Source organism: Xiphophorus maculatus, chromosome 5 (genome assembly GCF_002775205.1).
Source record: "Xiphophorus maculatus strain JP 163 A chromosome 5, X_maculatus-5.0-male, whole genome shotgun sequence".
In the NCBI taxonomy this organism is placed as follows: Eukaryota; Metazoa; Chordata; class Actinopteri; order Cyprinodontiformes; family Poeciliidae; genus Xiphophorus; species Xiphophorus maculatus.
In genome coordinates this window covers 26,106,421-26,130,152 of record NC_036447.1, presented here as the reverse complement: position 1 = coordinate 26,130,152, position 23,732 = coordinate 26,106,421, and the positions used below count along the sequence as shown (strand labels likewise).

At 40.6% G+C, this 23,732-nt stretch overlaps 1 protein-coding gene across 2 annotated transcripts; it reads left to right on the top strand.

The window, feature by feature from the left end:
• Positions 1-47: 47 nt before the first annotated feature.
• Positions 48-22,123, top strand: LOC102227421 (bromodomain-containing protein 4-like). Of its 2 annotated transcripts, none has more exons than XM_023334019.1 (22): positions 48-129; positions 2,244-2,395; positions 5,319-5,559; positions 5,654-5,746; positions 6,514-6,651; positions 6,945-7,077; positions 8,220-8,791; positions 8,876-9,247; positions 10,196-10,324; positions 12,267-12,488; positions 13,501-13,721; positions 13,799-13,899; positions 14,152-14,391; positions 15,252-15,338; positions 15,450-15,845; positions 16,160-16,774; positions 17,864-17,964; positions 18,045-18,165; positions 18,974-19,110; positions 19,206-19,396; positions 19,684-19,918; positions 20,007-22,123. In XM_023334019.1, exons 3-22 carry the CDS (start codon positions 5,431-5,433, stop codon positions 20,073-20,075), a joined length of 4,302 nt encoding a protein of 1,433 aa, XP_023189787.1. In that variant the 5' UTR covers positions 48-129; positions 2,244-2,395; positions 5,319-5,430; the 3' UTR covers positions 20,076-22,123. The 2 variants fall into 2 exon arrangements, with proteins under 2 accessions (XP_023189787.1, XP_014324766.2); XM_014469280.2 differs by having other exon boundaries at positions 15,249-15,338.
• The last annotated feature ends 1,609 nt before the right edge of the window (positions 22,124-23,732 follow it).

The window sequence follows — 23,732 nt, the reverse complement described above, 5'->3', positions numbered from 1 at the left end:
GTGACATTTTCGTCTGACACACATTCGCCCCGCCCCCTTTACGTCTGGCGTCATCGACGTCGAACGGGACTGTTTGTTCTGGATTTGGGGCGAGGAAGGTCTACGGGCGCTGACAAGCGACTGAACAAGGTAGAAAATAGACTTTAATGGTCCCGTTTGGATGACGGCGGCATATCAAACGAAGGCGTACGACTGCTGGGCTCTGCTAAAGTGTTTAAAATAGTCTTCGTTGGCGTATTTTCCGCGCTGTCAGTGAGCGCTTCAGCAAGCGGAGCATGAGCCGTCCTCGCAGGCCTTGTACCGGTTTGGCTACACGGGATATATGTCGTCCTGCCTCGCATTTGTGTGCGGTTTCGTCTCCTCGTGCACGTTCTGTGTCGTACCTTCCACGTGTGGGTACTTTTGTTGAGGTGAATTACGTGACAGGTGTCACTCGGTGCTGTCAGTGTACATGTTAGCGGCAGGTCGCTGGGACGCTAGTCCATTAGCTGCTAGGCTGTTTGTTTGTAGCCCCGTAGGCCGTATTCGTGACATAAGCTACGTCCTAATGGGTGCGTAGATTATGCACTATGGCGCAGAAACTCGTGTGAAGGGCGACGTACGGTGGTTCGAGAATACCACCAGTGCCGTCGGAGTGGTATTCTAAGACGCTGTTTACGTACACAGCTGTCACTTTATCACGGTGAACACGGCGACCCACAGTCATGGAAGGTTAGTGAGGAAAGGTTTGCAGCAAGCTGGGTTTTTAAGTTTCTGTTTGGGTCAGATTGCGTTACGAATTTTTATAGACAAATATTATGGTGGTATTTTTTTTATTACCTCAGTGTGTGGAGGTTGTGGCCTTCTTTAAAGTACGCAATGTATTCTTTATCATATAATCTTTTTTATGTTTTTAAGTAGCGCTGTGAACCTAACCATATTTAAAAATTATGTGCTCTATTAAACATTGTGCTATTAATTTAAGAGTATTTCACAATTTGTCGCTCTTAAAATGCCTGATTTGACTAGACTTTGCAAAATTGTCTCCTTTTGACAAAATCGTCATTAGTAGGTCAACAAATTATTGGTCTGAAGTTGTAGTACGTTATTGAAAAAAGGATTAAAAACTTTCAAATCATACCAAGATTGTGTGTGTATTAAAGCTTTAAAATGAAATTCAGTGTTGAAAGCTGAAATTGTGAAAACCAAATCATACAAAAGAAATGTTAGAATGTGACTCATCGTCATCTTTATTACAGACACAAATAAGTCCACATGAGAATAAAAGGAAAATGATCATTTATCCAGTTTATTCAATCCAATCCATATATCATGGTTATTCTGTGGGATAATCTCGATATTTATTTTTTATACATTTCCAGCAATAAAAACAAGGACTAAAATGTTTCCACCTTAAAACCAAGCGTGAACTTTAAAAGTCAAAACGCCCAACAATTATTAAATTGCTTATTAAATGGCTTTCTGTTGAGATAATTTACAAAGTGTTCTTGTGACAATACATAACCGTAATTTTTGTTTTTTTTCTGAGCTAAAAATGTTTGAAAATAAAGAATTACATTCTACTTTAGTCACAAGTAGTTGCATAAAATGGCCAGCAAATCAATTAATTTGCCGGGTGATTGGCATTGTTGGCTAACCTGCTCTAAGCTAAAAACACGCACTGCTCCAGATTTTGTGCTTGCAATCTTTTGATTGCCCTAATAACTGTAATAGACGGGACTCCTGTTATTTGAACAATGAATATGATGCCTGTCTTTCTCATAAACAAGAGAAATGACTTTATAGTGATTCTATATTGAAAGAAGAGCAAAGTGCAAAGCGTCGCCACTGCTCCAAACTTTAACTTTGACTTTTATGAGACTTAATAACTGAATGAACAGTATGTTAATCGTTTTGAAGCCATACCTTTGTATGTTTACGCCGTTCTGTTATTGGATATTAAAAATTCCAACTTGCAATAGCAAGTAAATGAGATCTCAGAAATTGAGAGATTTTAGCTGCATAATAAAATTTATGTATTTATCAGGAAACCTGTCTAATGAAAACTCTGATTAGATTTTTTTTCTAACACAACTCGGTCTGCTGGTCACAGTATCGTGTAATTATTCTGTTTTCATGTACTCTAGATTGCACCACCATTGATTAACTCAACGTTGCTCTCTTTGGTTACTTAACAACATCGGACATGTCTCGTCTTAGACCTCGGACGCTCACTTTTGTGTCTCTCTCTCTCTCTCTCGCAGGTTTGACCCTCGCCTCTCTATGTGTTGTGGTTTCCCTGAACTCACAGCGTGTCGCTGACAAGCATCCCGCGTTTCCTCAGAAAGGTGCCGCCTCACCAACTGAGATATGATTACACTAGTGGAGTAGACCACAGCGGCACAGCATCAACCATGTGAGTTTCACAAAGATCGTTTCTCAGATCAGGTCAAAATTAGCAACACAAAAGTGCAGGAGATGTTACACAACCTGGGCCAGTGATTTATTCAAGTTTAAAGCATAAACGGAGAGGATCTAGAACCTATTACATTGAAAGCTGCAGAAATAGTTAGCTCTGCTGTCATCTCTAGCATCATCTAATGAAATCCAAAGTTTTCGCTTTGATTTAGTCAGGCCAACTAAAAGTTTGCTGTTCAGTTGCATCGGAATGACGACTGGCTGTTACAGAGTACTTAATGTTGTAATGGTGTGGTCTCCTGGGAAATCCTGCATGGAATTGATGCTTGATCCAAGACCAAGCAGTGCTGTGTTTTTATTTTAAAGGGACAGTTTTATGTAAAATCAACTTTTTTTTAAGCTTTACATCATGTTATATTGTTTATTCCCTCATCAAAAACACACTTGGAATGTTGCCTTGAGTCTCTCATGCATGTTTGAGAAATCCTTTAATCTCCCATGGCAACCATGCAGGTGTGCAAGATGCCTGGGTGGAGCTAGACCCACCTTTAAAGACTGGTTCCTCCTCGGAGATGCAGTTTCTAAGCTTCTGAGCTTCTCAGCTCCTTCAGACTAACCAGCAGCAATTGGCAGCAATTGGCTGCTGGTTAGTGGAACTTGAGCTCATTATATGAGCTACTTCTCAGAGCAACGCTGGTAAACAAAATACTGTTAAAGGGTTAATAGAGGAGCAATGTTGTGATTATTTCCTGAAGGTGGAATTTCAGAAAGGGCATGAGTTTCTTAAAGAGACAGAAGCCTAATTTCAAGCCGTGAAATTTCTTTTAAGTCATATTTGATGTATAAGCATTTTTATAAGAACTGAATGTAACATAGTTATGCTATAAAATAGCACTATATCCCTGGAAAATACATGATACCGCCCCTTTTAGCTAAATGAAACAATTGCATAAATGTTGACATTACCTTTTCCTGCTAAAGCTTACCAACACTAACTCCAAAGCTTTACACATTCAATATTCTGAATGCTAGACACTACTGCTGTAATTTTGAAAGCTATAGCAAATCGGATTAAACACACTGACATTACCTTATCACTTAAATTTTGAAATATTTCCATTGTAGATTGAGGACTTGTATGGAATAATTTAGTTCTAGCATGGTGTTTTGCATGAGAGACCAAATGCATCTGGATTTAGTTTAATGCCTGTTTAGTGCTGGTTTGTTCTGATATGGCCACTTTTTATGCATGTTAATGCAACATCACTAGTACTACGTCAAAAAGCAAGCTGAAAGTATCAAATTTTTAGTAAGCTCCCCTCAGCTTTTCACAAATCGGCAATGGAGAAGCTCGAGTTCCGCGCTCATGGGAGTTTTCACATCTAAAGCTGGCATCACAGAACCACATGGATGCAGAGTGGAAGTCAGCAGACTGGGTTTAGAGCACTACATGTAAAATCTGTGTCTAAAAATGTTAAAAAGTTTAAACCCCATCGGTGACGTGTTACTCCCTCTCGATTTTTTTTTATTTTTTATTTCCACTTCCAGGCGTCACCTTTACTGAAGAAACTACCATTGGTTGAGGTCCGGCGGTCTGATCTATAGGTGCACGTCACCTCAACAAGTCAACCGTATCTTTATGGAAAGAAATGAGGCACGTGGCGCACTCTGCTGCGTTAGTCCCGGTGTGTTAGGTTTTAAATCAGCCGATCAGCCGCTCCCACACACTTTTGTGCTGTCTCTGCATCACACCTTCAAACCAGACTACACGTTTGGTTTGACACATAATCAAACCACGTGTAACCATATATGACGTGTAAACCATGTCTGGTTTACCCATCAAACCAGACTTGTAAACCAGATGAGATGATGGCTCACCTCATACAGTAGAAATGAGATATTTACATACATATATACACAAACATTTTCTTTACTGGCTGTTTAATAGGATTAAATGCCTGTTGGAGATCATTTAGAATTACTGAAATCAATTCTGTTTGCTAACTTCTTGAATGATTGAACAGAATTCAAAATATTTGATTTAAATGGAACCACATCTTTTATTATTCTATATCTATATTTCTATATCTATTATTCTAAGAAGATCATATTCCTATGATCTTCTTATGAGATCATAAGAAGAACAAAACGAAACAATAAAGAAGAAAGTATAAAAATACTCTTGTTTTTAGCACACGGAAAAATGTTGCCAACACTGCCAGAATAAAAAAAAAAAGGTTTTATAGAATTTATGTTAATATCTGGTGACAACTGTAAGTGGACCAGCATAGGGCTGTCACTCCCTCATGTGGCAGCTTGGAGGTTTTATTGAAGTAGTTGGGTAACGCTGCAGTTTTGTTTTTGCTGTTGTTTTTTTGGGTGGAGGAGGATAATCAGAATTCACCCTTGCTTTTTACAAATAATACATTCTGTGAGTTTATGCCATGCTTTATGTACAATGAAACCTTTTGCTGCTTTTTTGTTGTTGTTTTTTTTGGGGAAGTTGAAATTACGGTTACTGACATTATTGTCTTGTGTTTGCATTTTATCTGGAGTCGAAGCTATATTAACATCTTTGTGTCCAAACCAGCAGTAATATTTGTTAGTCTACTTATAATCAGCACTTTTTAGTGAAGTTTAAAAAGTTCAGAGCTTTTATTTTGTCATTTTCTTTAGCCTTGTTAATTAATGAAACACAAAGTACATAAAGACAAAGTTAGCTGCAGTTTCTAGCTCTAAGTTGTTGCCTTTTCCTCAGAAAGTTGAGGCTTTTTGTTTCTGCCGCCAGAAGCCTTTAAGTTTTGAGCAGAAAACCAGCAGTAAATTATTAAAATATCTGCTCAAGCGTTGGCTTTCTGTTAGTTTTGCGTCTTTCTGTCAACGTCAGTGCCCTTGATGTTGTTTCACAATCGTCCTTTCAGAGGGTCAAAGGAGGAATGTAATGGCCTGAGGGGGTTCCCCCCACTACAACCTGCCCCTGCCAGGTCCAACCCATCTCACCTGTCTGCTCGCTCACTGCAACCCTCTGCTGTGATGGGAGACGGACTGGAGGCGGGCAGCAGCCAGCACCTCCCTCCCGCCACGCCGCCTCTCCCCTTCAACCCTCCTCCTCCAGAAACATGGAACCCTTCCAGACCCAAACGACAGACCAACCAGCTACAGGTAGCTTCACTTCAGCTCGTCTTCATGTCCCCATTGGCCTGCAGTTCCCCTCGAACCAATAATTTTCTTTTTGTTTTGTCTGTGCTCTTTTCAGTACCTGCTTAAAGTGGTGTTGAAGACATTATGGAAACACCAGTTTGCATGGCCCTTCCAAGCACCCGTAGACGCAATGAAACTTAATTTGCCTGTGAGTCGTGTTTTCTTTATTTTTTACGTACTTGAAGTCGCGACGTATAGCCAGTGTTGCCACAGAAGCTGCTGCCAAGTTCATTTTACATGCGAACACCACACAGCCGTGCAAATAGATGGCTTCTACTCATAAACAAATCAGAATTGAAAGATTAAAGTAACTTAAATAATTAGCTGCAAACAGATTAGTTTGTTGGTATAAATATGACTACTTTAATCTTGTTTTTGTTCCCGTAGTAGTTGGACTTTTATTTTGGATTAATAATTGTGAAAATATATAGTGGAAGCTTTTAGTTTTAGTGGACAATTAGTTTAGTTGATCAATTTATAAACAAGGCAATATGGACTCTGTTTTATTATATTTTGTGGTACTTTTTTGATAACAATAAAAGTGGCAATAAGAACAATTTATTACTACTTTTTCATGTATTTTACTGTGTGGCTGCGACTGTGTTACAGCAATTATAACCCCACAAACACAAATACTGCTCTTGAAAAACATTCCCATTTGTAATATGCTTCTTTAGGACACCAGTCACATTAAGAAATATGATTTATACTATTAAACTGCACAAAGTAACTGCATTTAATCATATTTCCAAATGTATTGCTACTCCTATTGAACATACAGTGGAGAAAATAGTAACAGTAACAATCCTGATAATATGGACGGTTTTTAATCGTAATTTAATTTGGAATTCATCAGTCCACCTTACACAGAGTTGTCAATTTCTTTACTTTTCTCCTGTTTGTTTCCCCCCAAAGGACTACTACAAGATAATAAGGAGTCCTATGGACATGGGCACCATAAAGAAACGTCTGGAGAACAACTACTACTGGAATGCCCAGGAGTGTATCCAAGACTTCAACACAATGTTCACAAACTGCTACATCTACAACAAGGTTAGCCAAGCTCACATTCTGAAATCACCCTTAACCTTCACGAGCGACACATTGTGTTCTTTTTTTAAATTACAGAAAAACAGGGCTTTAGTTCATCTGTTATGAGCAAAGTTTAAAAAAAAATTTAAGAATAAGTTTGTGTACCACATAATATCTTGCAAAATTGTTCCATTTATAAACCTTTTGTCACTTCGCAACCCCAAATCTCAATGTATGTGTTTGGATTTCATTGTAAAAGTATGCTTTCAGTCTGAAATGCCCTCTGGTTTTTATATCATCTCTCACTTCTTCAGCCTGGGGATGATATCGTCCTTATGGCCGAGGCTTTGGAAAAGCTCTTCCTGCAGAAGATCACAGAGATGCCGCAGGAAGAGGCGGAGATCGCCGTGGTCAATAAGGGTCGTCGTGTAGGGAGGCGTGAGCCCTGTGAGTAGATTTATCTTCAAATACACATTTAATCACAAACATCTGATTTCTGGCAGATGTAACATGGAAAGTAGCTGAGAAGACTTGTTTTCATTGATGTGTAAATGGTGCTAACCTGACTCGTTAAGCTTGTCAGGATACATACGGGCTTAAACTTGCCTTTGTGGAACGAAATCCTAATGGTTAAATCCGGTTTTGTTTGTTTGAAGCGCTTCAGGTCTGTAATTTCCTGTTATTTGAAATGATGTCATTTGTCTTACATGTGTAAAACACAGGGTTCCCGCTGATCCTAAAAAGTCTTGACAGGCATTGAATTCATCGATCTAAAAATAAGGCCTTAAAGCTGCAGTATGTAACTTTTATAAAAAATATTTTTACATATTTGTTGAAACTGTCCCTAATTTGTGATGGTATGGTAGGAGACAGATAATCTGTGAAAAATTGAGCTTCTCTGCCTTCTCACGTTGCTCCCAGTGGTAACTAGAAACATCCAATCAGAGCCAGGACGCTGGTCTTCACTGGGGTGTATTTCAAATATTTAAATGAAAAAACTAATCAATAGTTATCTATTGACTGATTAAACGTTTATTTCGTGCTATGCTTTTCAGCCAAATTGTCCAGCCTCATGTTAAAAAAGCAAGGAGGAAAGGGTTTCCCCCAGTGTATTATAAGCCTGGCGGGCCACCAGGCTTTACTTGTGCCCCTAACAGGCTTAACATTGCTTATTTATTTAAGTCTTTTTAAAATGTTTGCATTTTTTAAGATTTTATAGATGGTGTTCAGGCATTAATCTTCCAATCTTTCAATAACACATGATTATCAAGTGGTATTTTTAAATTTCCTGTCAACTTTAAACATTTTTTAACTCAAAAACACAACGGCCTGCTGGATGAATGACTGCCGAGCGCCCCGACCACCAGGCTTGGCTAGTTTTCTGGGGGAAACCTTGGAGGAAATATTTGCTTACTTGGGTGTTTTTTTTTTCCATTTGTGTTTACTGTGAAGTTTGTCTTAAATGTTATTTAAAGTGGCATTAAAAAGTCTTAAATTTAACTTGCCTTAAGCTGTAGGAACCCTGAAAACAGCAGTCAATTTTTTATTTCTCTTCCCTCTTGTCCTCACACATCCATCCTTCGTTCCAGCTCTGATGACTATGTCGGATTCAGGCCAAGACTCATCCTCTCCGTCAACGACCCCGCATACGAGAGGCTTTTCATCGCCCTCAACCACTCCACACACCCGTGGCACACCAACCCTCCCCTTAACCCAACCTTTACCTCAGCCCCTCGTCCAGCCCTTAACCCAACCTTTATCTCAGCCCCTCGTCCAGCCCTTAACCCAACCTTTACCTCAGCCCCTCGTCCAGCCCTTAACCCAACCTTTACCTCAGCCCCTCGTCCAGCCCTTAACCCAGCCCTTAACCCTGCCCTTAACCCAACCCTTAATTCAGTCCTTATCTCAACCATTACCCCAAACCGTACCGCAGACTTTAGCCCAGCCTTTAGTCCAGCCTTTAGCCCTCTCCCAAATCCAGACACAACACCCGCGGGTGCCTCCCACACCCACAAATCACGCTTCACATTTTGGACCCCAGTTTGCCCTCTCTACCCCAGACGTCCTAGGCCCAGGCATGACGTCTGTCCCCCCTCTAGTCATGACGCACCCAGGCCTCCATCCTCCACCGGTGCTGCAGAGTTCCCCGGCCCTCATCAAGGTAACCAATGACTCCACATTTCATTGTGTTACATGCATCTAAATATTTCTGTTCTGACGGAAAACCCCAACTCCACGTCAACAGCAAAAGAAAAGCCAGAAGAGGAAAGCGGACACCACCACCCCCACCGCCAACGACCAGCTAAGCGAGTCGCCCCCAGTGTCCGACGTGACCCGGCCTCGCCGAGACAGCGCCCGCCCATCAAAGCAGCCCAAACGGGACTCGTTGCAGCCGGACTCCCAGCATCACATGGGTGGAGGCCTGGAGATGGGCGCCACGGCGACGTCCAAGCGCCAGGATCAGCTCCGCTTCTGTGCACGACTCGTTAGAGAGATGCTGTCCAAGAAGCACATGGCGTACGCCTGGCCTTTTCACAAACCCGTCGACGCCAAATCTCTGGGCCTGCACGACTACCACGACATCATCAAGCACCCAATGGATCTCAGCACCATCAAGGTGACCTCTTTTTATTATTTTTTTTAAAGTCTGGGGATACTTGTGCAATAACGTTTTAGGATGGAGTGAATCAGCTTTGTACAGTTTAATCCAGATATTTACATACTGTATAAGAAAAGACATTATCATTAGCTGCGTTTCCATTACAAATGTGTGCAGAACTTGGTTGATATTTCGCTAATGTCGCGAACTAATTTATCGCGTCATCATGCTCCTACCACTTCCTGTCGTCTTCTTCTTTGTTTCCTCCAGTAGCAACATCTGGTTGTTGATCACATGACTCGTGTGATATGAAAAAGTGTTTCCAATTCAGGTTTTGCAAAATACGTTAATGTCATCACAGCTGAAAAACCACCTCATTCTAGTGCAAAAAAACTTTGTATCAAAACGTTTTTTTTCTAAATTGTCATGTTTCCATTAAGCAAATTTCTTTGTGCAACTATATAGTGAATGGAAACGCAGTTGGTGTCTGACATTAAAACACGCTGTTTCAGGTGTGTGAGAAGAATCAAACTTATTTCTATTTGTCAACTACTGGAATATGTTTTTAAACTACTTAAAATATTTTTCAAATTTAGAGATTATGTACTACTTATGTACCCCTTTGAATAATTTGTGAAAGCCCAACTATGATGTCAAGGCTTTGGAACTTACTGATTGGTTGATTCTATTGGTGGGACTCAATTAAGTTAATTGCAGGGTTTGTAATTAATATCATTTTAATCCAAAATGACTATCTAGAAAAAGTACTGAATAATTTGAGTTTGTATAAATAATTTCACAATTCTAAATGACCTAAAACAGAAAAATTTGATAGATTTAATGTTAGACTGTGTGAATTTCTGTTGACTCATAATCTCAGTTATACATTAATTTGAATCAAATAATATTTTTAAATGTTTTATCCTAAGTATTTCGATCATTTTAAATGGTTTTTGTCTCCTTCAGAAAAAGCTGGATAACAGGCAGTACAGAGACGCAGAAGAGTTCGCTGCAGACGTCCGGTTGATGTTCTCCAACTGTTACAAGTACAATCCTCCAGATCACGACGTTGTTTCCATGGCGCGTAAATTACAGGTAAATACAGCCGCACGCAGGGAAGAGAAAAAAATCAGGCATTATGAATTTATTCATCTGATTTTAAAAATTCTAAAATCTTAAAGACTCCAGACAAACACAACTTTCAATGTGCTGCTACTTGATTTTATGGGAAAAAAATGTTCTGTTCGCATTATTTCTGGTGAGATCACCACTAATAGTTATTTTCAAAACGGTAATCTGTTGGCTCATTTTTAAAATAATCAAGGTATTCTACACGTTTGTTTTTTCCTGTTAAAGACCGCTTTTTATTTCAATCTATTTTTTTACAAAGTGAATTCATTTTTCTATCCCACAAGATCAAATGTACACATAACTTTACTCTTTAAAAAGTGAATTATATGTGAAAAGCACCATTGCAGCTTGACACAAATAAATATGTGCATTTCAGTGTAGTGGGTATTTAAAAATAAAAATCCTAGAGACTCAAATTGTCAAAAATTATGAGGCTTAACTGGAAATGAACAAGTGATAAGTCTCTTGTTGGAGTGAAACTCCAAAGAAAAAATTATTTTACAATGTTGCTTGTGAAATTTTAATGACATGCACATTATCTACACTAATAAATGTTATTAAAGTGAGACGTAGAAATTTATTTTGGGTTTCCGTGCATAAATACACACACTAACACAATAACAGGAAACTGTAGCAGACGATCGGTCTAACTTGAACTTTAAACACTTTCAAGAGACAAACGACTCATGTTGGGGTTTTTTCTGTTTCACCTGCACTCTGCTGCAGTTTCAACTTCAAAACATTCAACATTAAAATGGTTTTATTCCTTATTAGATGTTAATTAGATGCTCCGTCTACCGTGTTTGTTTTGATGTAGTTGCCCAGAAAGGGAACACATTCTCTCCACACAGCACTTTGTAGGAAAACTGTCTCAACCTATGTTAACCATAAAAGAAGAAACATAAAATATTCAAGCTGAAAATCCTCTGATTCCGTTTGCAACCCAGTTCCCCCGTTCATCTTTACTTGCGCTGCACTGACTTCACCTCATTTCTTCACTGGGTTTCATTTTTATTTTCAAGAATTTCTGCATAGATGTTTGTGGAAGCTTTAATTTTTTGTGTATTGTTTTTAATGAATCCATAACATTTTATTTCAAAAGCACAACGTAGCACCAATCTGCTACAATCTGATGCTTTAACGCCACCTTGTGGAAGCGAGCAGGATGGCCACAGGAGAAAACAAGACAGTTATTTATTAGAACATTCAATGTTACAATTTAGTTTTAATTTCTTTACAGATCTGTACCGATCCACTTTTTTAAACTTCCAATACCGATATTTGAGGTTTAGTATCAGTCAGTCTGATACAGAGAAAAAGTGCTGAATTTACTTAACTTTGTAATGTTTTCTTTTTCTTTTAATTTATTTATTAACTCTTCATCAGTACACCAATAGTTTCACAAACGCGGTCAAACTTGTAAAAATGACACAACTTTAATTTGTTTAGCCAGTGCAAATAGGAGTAAAATAGCCCATGTAAAATAAATAATAAAGTAATTTAAAATGACAAAAATGATGGGTTGAATGTCTTGGTCAAACATGTAAAGATAAACTGCAACAAACCCTAATTCAAATGGTTCAGAATGTGCAATTAGAACATTTAAATATAATGTAAATAATAAAGCATGATGTCACGCAGAGCACCAAGCATAGAGTTAGACTGAATAGATCTGGCCTTGTGGATCAGGCACATTGTCACAGAGATCTAGAATTTATTTCAGTATCTGGACCGATACAGATATTAATATCAGATCGGTGCCTCTCTTCTGATCTGACATCCAGAAATCATGTTAACACTTTAGGATTCATAATAAACAAAACGTCCTCAGTCCGTCTGAGACGAGTTGTCTTGAAGTGGGAAACTTTTTGACCTGAAAGTTTCTGCTGCTGTCCTCCACCAACAGGACGTGTTCGAGATGCGCTTCGCCAAAATGCCAGACGAGTCCGAAGGGCCCACGCCGGTCCCCACGCCGTCGTCGGCCCTCCTCTCCGTCCCCCCCACTCGACAAGCCCCTCCTACGTCTGCTGCGTCGGAAAACGACAGCTCGAGTTCCTCCGACTCCGAGTCGTCCAGAGGAGACTCGGAACAGGAACGACAGCAGCGACTGGCCGAGCTACAGGAGCAGGTCAGAACGGTGCTGTCCAACCTTTGTTTTTTTGTTTTGTTTTTTTTGTACATTAAAATGTCAAAACTATTTATGATTTTTGGTAAGCCTGTTGCAACAAGCAATTAATCACATGATAAATTAAAATGAGCTCAAATTTGATTCTGATGATCAATGTTGTCTGAATTATGTTTACTTATCTTAGTTCCTTTTATTTATGGTTTTATGTGGGGGGTTTTCTGCTTTATTTATTGTATTTTACAATACATTTGTCCAAGATATTTCTGAATATTTTGGATTTTTAAAATAAACTGAATTCCAGGGTTGAGTATTTTTTTATAAAATTATGCTTGGTAGTATTTGAGTTAAAACTTGCATTATTATGCCATTATCAATATATATACTGAATATAGTGGTCTCAAAACAGCAATACAATCGCAGTAGTTTATTTATTATCCAGTTAGATTTATCTTAATAGGTTCTGATAAGGTTATTAAAAAAAAGCAGACATATTTTTTCTTGCATGTTTCAGGTTGAATATCTTTGTCTAGATTTGTTTTGGTGTGTGTATTTTCTGCAACGTTAGAAAATTTTTCACTCTTATTTTACTTGGGTTTTCAGCAAAAATCACTGGATGCTTCTGGTTTTATTCATTTCCAAGTTAAAGGCCAATACTTTTTCAATTTTTCAAAAAAAAGTAAAGTTTTCTTTTTTCCTTTTTCTGGTGGGGGGGGGGTTAGGCAGGGAAAATTTAACCCTAACATTTGTTCTATATTTCTATATGCATCGACCGTCTGAGCTGGCAGGCTAAATTTGTGGTATTCCTGAATTCAAATCACTTCAGTTCATTTATATTCCACCAGTTCACAACAAATGTCATCATAAAAAAAGGAAGTCAGTTGAATTCAGTCAGGAACATTCTTTGGCCGTCCCTGGGTTAGAGGATGGAGGCTGGCTTTACACAACCACAGAGGGGATTATTCACATCTTGTGGTGTTTTCTGACCTAATGTGTGTGTTTTTGAACCTCCTAGCTTAAAGCTGTTCATGAGCAGCTGGCGGCGCTCTCCCAGCCACCGACCAGCAAGCCCAAGAAGAAAGAGAGAGATAAGAAGGAGAAGAAGAAGGAAAAGCATAAAAAGAAGCAGGAAGCTGAGGAACCCGCAGAAACCTCTCCTCCCGCGATGCTTCAGACTTCTAAAAAAAGCAAGAGTAAAGATCCCGTCACGATAAAGGAGAAGAAGAAGAAGCCCAGGTACGTTTTCCTTTGCAGAATTCAGTCACGATGTCTCTGCTTGAAGTCGGACTAAATCAATCATTTGTCCATCGCAGTAAGAAAGAAGACGTCAAAAACAGCCGGCCAGCTCCGCCCCCTCCGTCAGGACCCATCGCTCTTCTGCCTTCAGCTTCTCTGGAAGCGGAGGACGACATCGGTGTGTTTAGTACGGAGCAGAGGCGAAGCATGACTGCTTCTGGAAACATCCAGATTATGTCTTCATACAAATATTTACATTTCCAGACTCATTTCTGTCCCATCCAGTTTCACGTAACAAGCTTGTATAAATTTATACCTAAAGTATTTTCTTTACATTTTAAAATGAACATCAAATATATAAATTCTTATTTGTGGTTAATCAAAGACTCAGTGTACATCTCTGTAATGTTTTTTTTTCTTTCTTCTTCAGATCTTGGTTCTTGCAAGCCGATGTCGTACGAGGAGAAGCGCCAGCTGAGCCTGGACATCAACAAACTGCCCGGCGACAAGCTCGGCCGAGTCGTGCACATAATCCAGACGAGGGAGCCGTCGCTGAAAAACTCGAACCCCGATGAGATCGAGATCGACTTTGAGACCCTGAAGCCGTCTACGCTGCGGGAGCTGGAGAAATACGTTTCTGGCTGCCTCAAGAAGAAGAAAAAACCATCAGGTGGGTTTTTGAACGAAGTTCTGGTTGAAAAAGATGGACATCAGAAACCCGTTCTGTGGGCACAGGCAGCATTAACTCTGTTGTCAAGAGTTTGTCTGGGCGATATGTTTTAAAAATAAGTATCTGATTTCCTTTTTTTTATTTCTTTAGTCAGGTTTTTTTTCTCACTTTCTTAAAAAGAAATTGCAAATGACAGAAAATATTTTCAAAAAAGTGGCTTTTGTTTCAGTCATCCCTTCTGTCTGTTCAAAGTCCAAATAATTAGAAATTGCAAAACAAGGTTGTCAAACAAGATGGTGGCCCACGGTGTGCTGACATCACTCTGAATTATAGAAACTCAATGAATGCAGTGGTGAAAAATATCCACAATTTTCTAGAATTGAATCTTCAAAAACAAACAAAAAATTGTTGAATTGATCAAATTGATTATCAAGTGGCTTATGGTCTTTTGCCAACGACAAAAGCAAAATCCTACAACCGCTAAAATCTGACGCCTCACCGTTTTTGTTTACATTTTTTGAGGAAAGAAGTTGCGCTCAGTCTCGCTTCCCTCAGTGGTTTTCGGTGCAGCGCCTCCACAGGCGAGGAGGGGAACAGGTTTTTCCAAATGGTTTGGTTCATTTGGCACAGTACAGTCTTCACTTTACATTTATTAATTAAAACTGAACTGTCTTTGATCGACTCTGATTCAAAATCTACAATACTTACACCGCTGAATTATGAATTATTTTGTTCTGTACGGATTATTTAAACACAGTTCAATTTAGGATTTGTTGTGTTTGTGCCAATCTGATATGGACATTAAATACTTGTCTTGTTTTGCTGAAGTTGTAAAAGTTTGATGGCTTTTGTTGCAGTAGAGAAATCTCTGGAAATGACCAAGGTAAAGACAGGATCTTCATCTTCAGGCAGCAGTGACTCCTCAGACAGCGAGGACTCTGAGAATGGTAGTGTCTTTACTTCACTTCTGTGTTTTTACTGATTGGCACCCTCAATTATTCAGCCTGTAAATCTTGTCTTTCGTCCTCTCTTGAATCTCATTTGTCTCGTGTCTACAGGGCTGGTTCCCAAGCAACAGAAGAAGACGTTACCCAACAAGGACTCCAAGAGAGGGAACCACCAGCCGCTTCCTCCTCCTCTTCCTCCCATTGGGATGCTCCCAGTCGCCCCCGCGCCTCAAACACAACCCCAGCTGTTCCAGCCCAAGCCCCCGTTTGTATCTGCTCCCTCTGTCCCGCCGCTGGACTCGTCTCAGCTGCTGTCCTCGGGATTCGACCCTCTGGCACATTTCATGAATTCCCACCTGACCGAGTCAAACGCAGAGTCCGGCGCCACCGTTGCCACCGCCGGGGCAGCTTTACCCCCGGGCCTGCTGAATGCAAACGCACCCCTCAACCAGACGCCGACCGACACGCATCCCTTCCTAAACCAGCATCCCATCGTTCCTTCCCCAGGTTGGTATTTCGAAACTGCGGCTTAAGCATATCCACATAGCAGCCTAAATTATCCTTTAAAGGGGAAGTTTTATGTAAATTCAACATTTTTGAGCTTTTCATCACGTTATAATGTTATCCAATCATCAAAAACATGCCTGGAATGTTGCCTTGATTCCTTCATGCAAGGCAATATGCTTCTCCGCCGTATCGTCCAGTCTGAGTCGAAACCCTCATTTCCGCACATTGCTACGTTTTTAATAGAATATGTCTTGATAGATTGTTGGATTACGCTTTAAGGTTGTCCCCTCTTTCTTTGTCTTCCATGTTTGCAGCCCTCCACAACGCTCTCCCCCAGCAACCATCCAGACCTAGCAACCGCGCCGCGCCTCTTCCGCCCAAACCGCCGCAGCCTCCTCCATCCTTGCTGCCTACCCTGCCTCCTCCACCACCCTCCACCCCCGCGCAGCTCCAACCCACACTTCCCTTGAGCCTCCCGCAGCCAGTCCACCGCCCACGCGTACCGTCGCCGCCGTCACACGGCATCCTGGGTACCCTCTCGGCTCAACCTCCTCAGGCTTTGCTGGAGGACGACGAAGAGCCTGTGCCGAACAGCTCCGAGACGCCACCGCTCAGCCAGGTTCATAACCTGCTGCAGTCGCTGCAGCCCCGGTCCACCATGCCGCCGCAGCTGCAGCCGCTGCACACACACTCGCCCGGGCAGGCCGCTTCCCAGCTCCTGCAGTCGATACACACGCAGGGCTTGACGGCGGCACCGCCCACCCAGACGCAGAGACACGTCCCGGCTCACGTTCCCCAGCTGTTCCCGAATTCCCAGGCGGCGGCGTCCCAGCAGCTGAAGGGCGCCGTCTTGCAGCAGAAGGTCCAGCAGCTCCAGCATCAGCAGCAGCCGTCCCCACACAACACAGCAGAGGCCTTCTCAACTAAAGGTACCACATTAAACACAGTTTTTTTTAATTTTGTTAAACCTTTATGTAACCAGGTAAGTTGATTGAGAACAAATTCTCACTTTCAGCAGCCTCCTACTCAGAGAACATTAAAGGGGCAGTATTTTGAGCTGATGGTATTACTCCCTCATCAAAAACATACCTTGCTTTGATTCTGTCATGCATGTTAGAGAAATCCTTTAATCTCCCATGGCAACCGTTCAGCTGTTCCAAACACCTGGGTGGACCTAGCTCCGCCTTTGAGGACGTAACTCCTCCTCAGAGCTGCAGTTTCCAGGCTTCCACACAACAGAGCAGAACAGAACAATTCCACCACTCAGCCCCTTCAGACTAGCCAGCAGCAATTAGCAAACACCTGGTGGAGCTGCGGATCTACTGACCTACAAACTATTTCTCAGTGAAATGCTGGTAAAAACGTTTGCTAAAGGGTTAATAGAGGAGCCATGTTGTGATGACTTCCTAAAAGTGGAGTTTCAGAAAGAGCAGGAGCTTCTTAAAGCGACGGACGCCCAATTTCAAGACGTTAAATTTCGAAATGAAATTTCTTTTAATTCATATTTTATATATATATAGCATTTTCATAACAACTTCAAAAGGTCAATATTGAAGTTATCATACTGAGCTTCAATGTTTTTTGCAGGTTGTTTGGTTTCCTTCTTAAATATTTTCTTTTTCTGACGTTTTACATGGTTGAAGTTTTATTTTATTTTAACTTGTTGAAACAGCTGAAAACTACCAGCGATACTACCACCACTAAGCTGGAAAGTTCCACAGCTCTTAATAACATCAGGACCTTGATTCTAATAAGATACATATGTTTGGATTTTTACATGTAGTAGCTAGATTTTTTTTTTTTTTTTGTTTAGTGTTGTTGGGTTTCTTTTAGTTAGTTTGCTTTTTTTGTTAAAGTTCAGTGTAAATGTTGCTTAAAATACACAGATTTTTCTTTTTCAACCACCCTGGGGGGGTAATTATGCTTTGAAAGACGGTTGTCATTCCTGTATGCATCCATACGGTGGTGCTAGAGAGCTCCGCTGTACATAAACTGAACTTCTTGCTCCCTGTGTTTAGGCTGCCTGCGTGAAAGCTCCTCTCCTCTAATGATGCATTCGCCTCAAATGCCTCAGTTTCATCCAATGGGACAGCAGTCACCTTTACAGGCCAAGAAGCATGTAAGCAAATCAGGAACGTTGCGTCACTGTGTCGATGTGTGGCGACTGCACTGAGTTCTGTGTGATTCGGCTTGGCGTAGGAGCAAAGGTCCAACCTGGTGGGAGTTAAAGAGGAAAAGCCTTCGCAGTCTCCAGGTCTACCTTCATCACCTTTCAGCCCTGCAATCCGCCAAGACGCACACAAACACGACAACAAACACAGTGAGTGAAAGGTTTATTCTCTGCTAAGGAAGGATAAAACGGCGTTTCTGTAAGATTGGTCAAATCCAGAGACACTTTTAAATGTTTAAGTTTTATGGATGTCAAAATGAAGCTGATCTGAGTCCAAACACTTTTTTTAAAAGTGTAATATCCCTTTAATACTCAAATCTGGAGTAGGCCTGAAACGATTAAACGGATTAATCGACTAATTTAATAATTGATTAATCGTTATCTGGATTACACAGACTAAGAAAAAGTTGCTGGAAAAGCAACATAGAGAGGATTGAGCCAAAATTGTACAAAACATTTGTACATTTTGCTCTCAAGATGTTAAAAATTCTTCATCTGTAAACATATTTTCCCCAAAACTCCTCTAGTGGCATAGTTTTACGTTCCTCTGGTTGCATTCTAGGCAATGAAATGTTGATTTCTTTATTTTTTATTTAAAAAGGGAACTGAATTGTTTGCGTACTTTAATGTATTTATAATATTGTATTAAAAAAAGTCATCCTATGTAGTTAAAAGAAAGCAAGTTTTTTTATCCGATTAATTGATTAATCGTCATATTATAGAATAGTCGATTACGAAAATAATTAATTAGTTGCAGTCCTAATCTGAAGACAACATAAGCATTGCGTTTCAAGTTAAATGGTGTGTAAAGGTGCTAAAATGTTAATAAAATGTAACTAAAATGTTAATACTCTTAAATATCTGGAAATTTGAGGGGAAAACCCATAAAAATTTAGATTTGAGTTTGCAAGAGTTGGCGTTGCTCTGGTTCCTCATTTCTCCCTAAATGTGTGTTTAGGTTTGGACATAAAGCCGCTGGATGGTTCTCGTCCCGTTTTTTCCCGCCTCCCTAACTCCCCGTCGCCGCCCGCCTCCCAACCGGAGAGCAAAATCAAGCAAGAACCCAAGACCCCCATCGCACCCAAAAAGACACCGGTACGCAGAAAAATACAAAATAAATAAATGAAATTGTGCCACACCCAATAAAACTGTCTTTATTTCCCACTGATCTTGCTGTGTTTCTGTCCCAGGATGTGAAACTAAAGAACATGGGCTCCTGGGTCAGCCTGGCTCATCGCGCCCAGTCTGCACCGACGTCATCGATGCGCTCGTCCAGCGACAGCTTCGAGCGCTACAAGCGCGTCGCCATGGAGAAGGAGGAGCGGGAGAGACAGCTGAAAGCCCAGGCGGAGCAGGCCAAGAGAGTGCAGGAGATGCTACGGTAAGTAGGAGGGACATACGGAGATGAGTGCACAGAAAGCAGCTCACTCCAAATGATAAAGAAATGACTCAGAATTGGCAAAAAAGAAAAAAAAAACAGAAGCGCCCCATAGGGGAGGTGAGGAAATGTTGTTCTTTCGCATTCCCACGCAAAAAGTTTTCATTTCCTTACAAAACTTTTTTGTGTTGCTTGGCTTAATTTCGCATCGTTTTGAAAAGTGGTACCAGGTACAAACATGAACTTGATCAAATAAAAACATAACGCTGCTTCCTGTTTCCGTGTCACAGCCGCGACGACGACGACACAACGGAGCACAATCGCCGAGGGCGACAGTCGCCCCTCGCTCCGACCCCTCCACCCGTCTCCTCTCCGCCCACTCATTCCCCTCAGCCTCCCCCGGCTCCCGCCAAACAGCAAGCTCCGCCCCCTCCACCCGCGGCAGCAGCTGCAGCACACAGCGCTCTGGACCAGCAGAGGGACCGGGAGCGCCTCCGCGAACGGGACCGGCGCTTCAGAGAGGCCGTACGCACTTTTGCTTTTTGCTTGTTTCTCATATTTTTTCTTTTAATTGCGTTTTTTCCTCCTTTTACCTATTCGGTTTTCTCTGCAGATGGCGGACAACATCGACATCAATTTCCAGAGCGACCTGATGGCGATTTTCGAGGAGAGTCTTTTCTGAAAAGGAAAAAACAAAGCAAAACAAAAAAAGCACGAGACGAGGACACGATAAGTTACGTTTGCAAATGTACAAGCGTCACGAGAAACAGAGCTCTGAGATGCATGGTTGCCGCCGTCGACACAAACCCACATCATCGACCGGACCTAGCAGAAACCTCTCCGCCCCGTTAACTTGTTGTGATTGGGAACGTAGAGAAACGGCTTTTCTCCACCCCGGGTTTCCTGCTTGAAGTTCATTGGTTACTTATTGATCTCCAAGGACGACGGGATAAGCAGTCTGAAACTTTTAGCAGAGAATCGAAATTGAATCTTCTTCATTATGTTAAATTATAAACTGGAGCTATTTCTTTCTTTCTTTTTTTTTTTAATTTCTGGGGAACTGTAGCTAACAGGAGAACAAATAGAACAGCCTGCTTTGCTTTTACTTTTCTCCTCTCCCCTCAGATTTTCGCTGGGGGAATCTGGACTCTTGTGGTTGAGTTTGTAAGGTTTTCGTCAGCTATCATTTAGAAGCTTATTGTTTTCTCAGGATACGGTGTGTTTTCTTTTTTTTTTTTTTTTTTTTTTTTTTATAAGACCTCCTTTTACCTCCCACTTCCCCCTCTGCAACAATCAGGAGTGACCACGGAAGAAGCAACCATGTTTCAAAAGTTTTCAAAGTGCGTCCCTTGCCTTAGCGCTCCGGCCTCTAAACTAATCACGCCCTACAAATTATACATATTATATATATATATAAATATATATATATAAAAATAGATACACAAATATATATATTATATATGACAAAAAAAGAAATAAGTCATTGAAGAATATGAGAGGGATGTCGTTTGTGGAGAGCAAAGCTCGTGTCTGTGTTCATCTCTGAGCTATGGTTTTGATTTTGTAGGCTTTACTGTAAAGAAGAAAAACAACAAAAAAAAACACTTTTTTATGATTCTATTGAGAGGATTGTTTCGTCTGTCTTATTCTCACATTTTCAGTTTTTGTTTCGTGGTTTGTTTGTTTTGTTTTTTTTTCTTAACTCTATGCCAAAACAAATCCATTGAGTGCTGAAAGTTGTTTCACGTTTTTTACATGTAAATTGCATCGTCTCTTCACTTTATATTAAAGACTGTCATCATTGCTATTTAAAATTTTGCTCCCCCTCCCTCCCCTTCTTCCCTTTTAAATCGAAAGTTATGCAACAGGTTTTCTCTTTCTTCAAAAGGAGTTTTACGCGCCTAGGTCCCATCATTTTGTACTTACGGGGTAAATCTGCACTTAAGTGTTTTAGTCTGTTTTTAATTTTTTTTTTTTTTTTAGATATTTCTTTGTTTTTTTTTTATTTTTCTTCTTCCCTTCATGTGGATATTTTGAGTCGGTCTTGCCCATCTCGCCTGCCACGATCATCACAGTTTCAATATTCTCTGATGGACTTCTCTTCACTTCGCCCTTCATCACTCTTACCTCGCGCTCGTCGTCCGCAGCGAGAGCGTTTTGGATTTTGTGTGCCATTGTGTTGATCTGGAAGCGGGAGATTTTCCCGCTTCCTTGAGGTTTGGCTCGGAGATCCAGGAGTGTTTTCTGCTCTGTCGTTTACTGTATTTTTTTTTCTTCCTTTTCTTTTCTTTTCTTCTCATCTTCATGGTGTCCTATTTCTCCTTTGCTGTTTGTCTTTTCTTTCGATTTATTTTGCCCAGAAAAATGTGTTGGTGAGTGAGGCATTGAGGTCAATAGATTCATCTTCATATAATGGAGTACAGCATCTTTGTTTTGTTTTTGTTTTTCTAAGAAAAGTATTAAAATATTTAAAAACCTCACCCTGGTCCTCACCCATTTTTCTTCAGAATCGGCCTTTGTCACCGAACAGAAGCACAACAAAATTCGTTTTGATACAGGAAAAGATGAACAGCATAACCCTCGGCCAGACGGGTGACTCGCAAAATGTGGGAGAGAAAGACAGTCATTGAGTCCTTTTTTTGAAAATGCTATTTTCTGCTCTTGAGAAACATCCATTTGTATTACATTTCATTAATAAGTGATTTTATATCAATAAACTGCACACAGTAACTTGTTTTTCATCATATTTTCAAATTCGTTGGTATTTATTGATGGACCTTTCTGGAAATGGCAATATTGACAATATGGACATAGTTTGGATTTTTTAAAAACGTGATTAATTGGAGATCGAAATTCTTATAAGAAACTTATCGTGATAAACGATACAATAAATGCCCACCCTAACGTCCAGTCGATTTATCTTGAAAGATCACTGCTGACTTAAGAGGCAGTCAGGAATTTCTGAAATGAGTTGACAATCCATTAAAATAAATGTTGATTTTGAATATAATGTTTCTGTTTGCATGTAACTAACTGTGCTTGGTGCTCTGTACATCTTTACCCAGATTCAAATCCAGACACTTGGAGTCCCACAATGAGGAACTGTTCTCTGCAGTGGTATTAAAGTCGAGCTGAGGCAGCATCTGCTGGGGTAAAAAGAGGAAATATGGAAAGAAAAATGAGTAACATTAAAAAAATATATACATATAAAAACACAGACGACCAGCTTGAATTAAACAATAAGAGTGGAGTCAGTTGGAGTGATTCAAAGAGAAAATTAATATATTTTCTAAAAGCTTACAGTAGTACATACAGTACTTGTACACTGATTGCAGTGTACAAGTATGTACATAGTTGACATAGTTGCTAAGTAAGCACACATTTTCACTTCATTCTGCAGCAGCTGAAATTAGAGCCCAGCAAACGAGAACGCGTGAGAAACTGTCTGGTGGCTTTGACAGGGCCGCTTTAGTTTTCTAGAGACCGACGCTGCTAAAGGAGAGCCTGGGAGGATGTGGAGGTTCAGACCAGTTACAGGCTGGTGAGAGGCGTCAAAGACAAATTTCACACCCGAGATACAGAAGTTATTACTGTGCTTCCTTTGCTAAAGAGAATCATGTGTTATCACAAATTTGCTCGGCGCTCAGAAAGATTAGAGAGAAAACAGAAAGTCGACATTAGGCAGATAACACCTGCCGAGCGAGTCACCAAATATATTTTACTCAATGTTCCTCTATCTCCTGCGGTGACGACGAATGTTTTTATTTATTTAGGTGTTTATTTTTTTTTCAGGTTTTGGCTTTCAAATGAGGGGCTGTCGTGGTTTGGCTGAGCTTTTTTTTAAATGGTTTATCAAAGTTCAAGACGGACCGCAAACTTACCAGAGACATCAGTGACTCTGAAGAGCAGCAAACTGCCTAGATGACCTCGGGATTTAGCAGGTGAGAGGACGAGGAGAGTTCAGCTGTAAGATAAGGGACGCCGCTGACCTCTGCACTGCTGCACATGAGAAACGTCTTAAAGGGGCAGAATTGTGTGTTTTCCACCCACATAGTGCGACTCTAGAGCACAAGCAAGTAACTATGTCAACCAGAGTTGTTATAAAAATTCTTTACATATCAAGTATGACTTAAAAGAAATTGAATGGCTTGGAAATTTACCTCTGTCCCTTTAAAAACTCCTGTTTCTTTCTGACACTCGGCCTTCAGGAAGTCATCACAACGTGGCTCCTTTATTAACCCTTTAACATTGTTTCCCCAGCGTTTCTCTGAGAAGAAGCTGATGTGATGAGCTCAGTAGACGTTCCACCCGGTCGTTGCTAATTGCTGGTGGCTAGTCT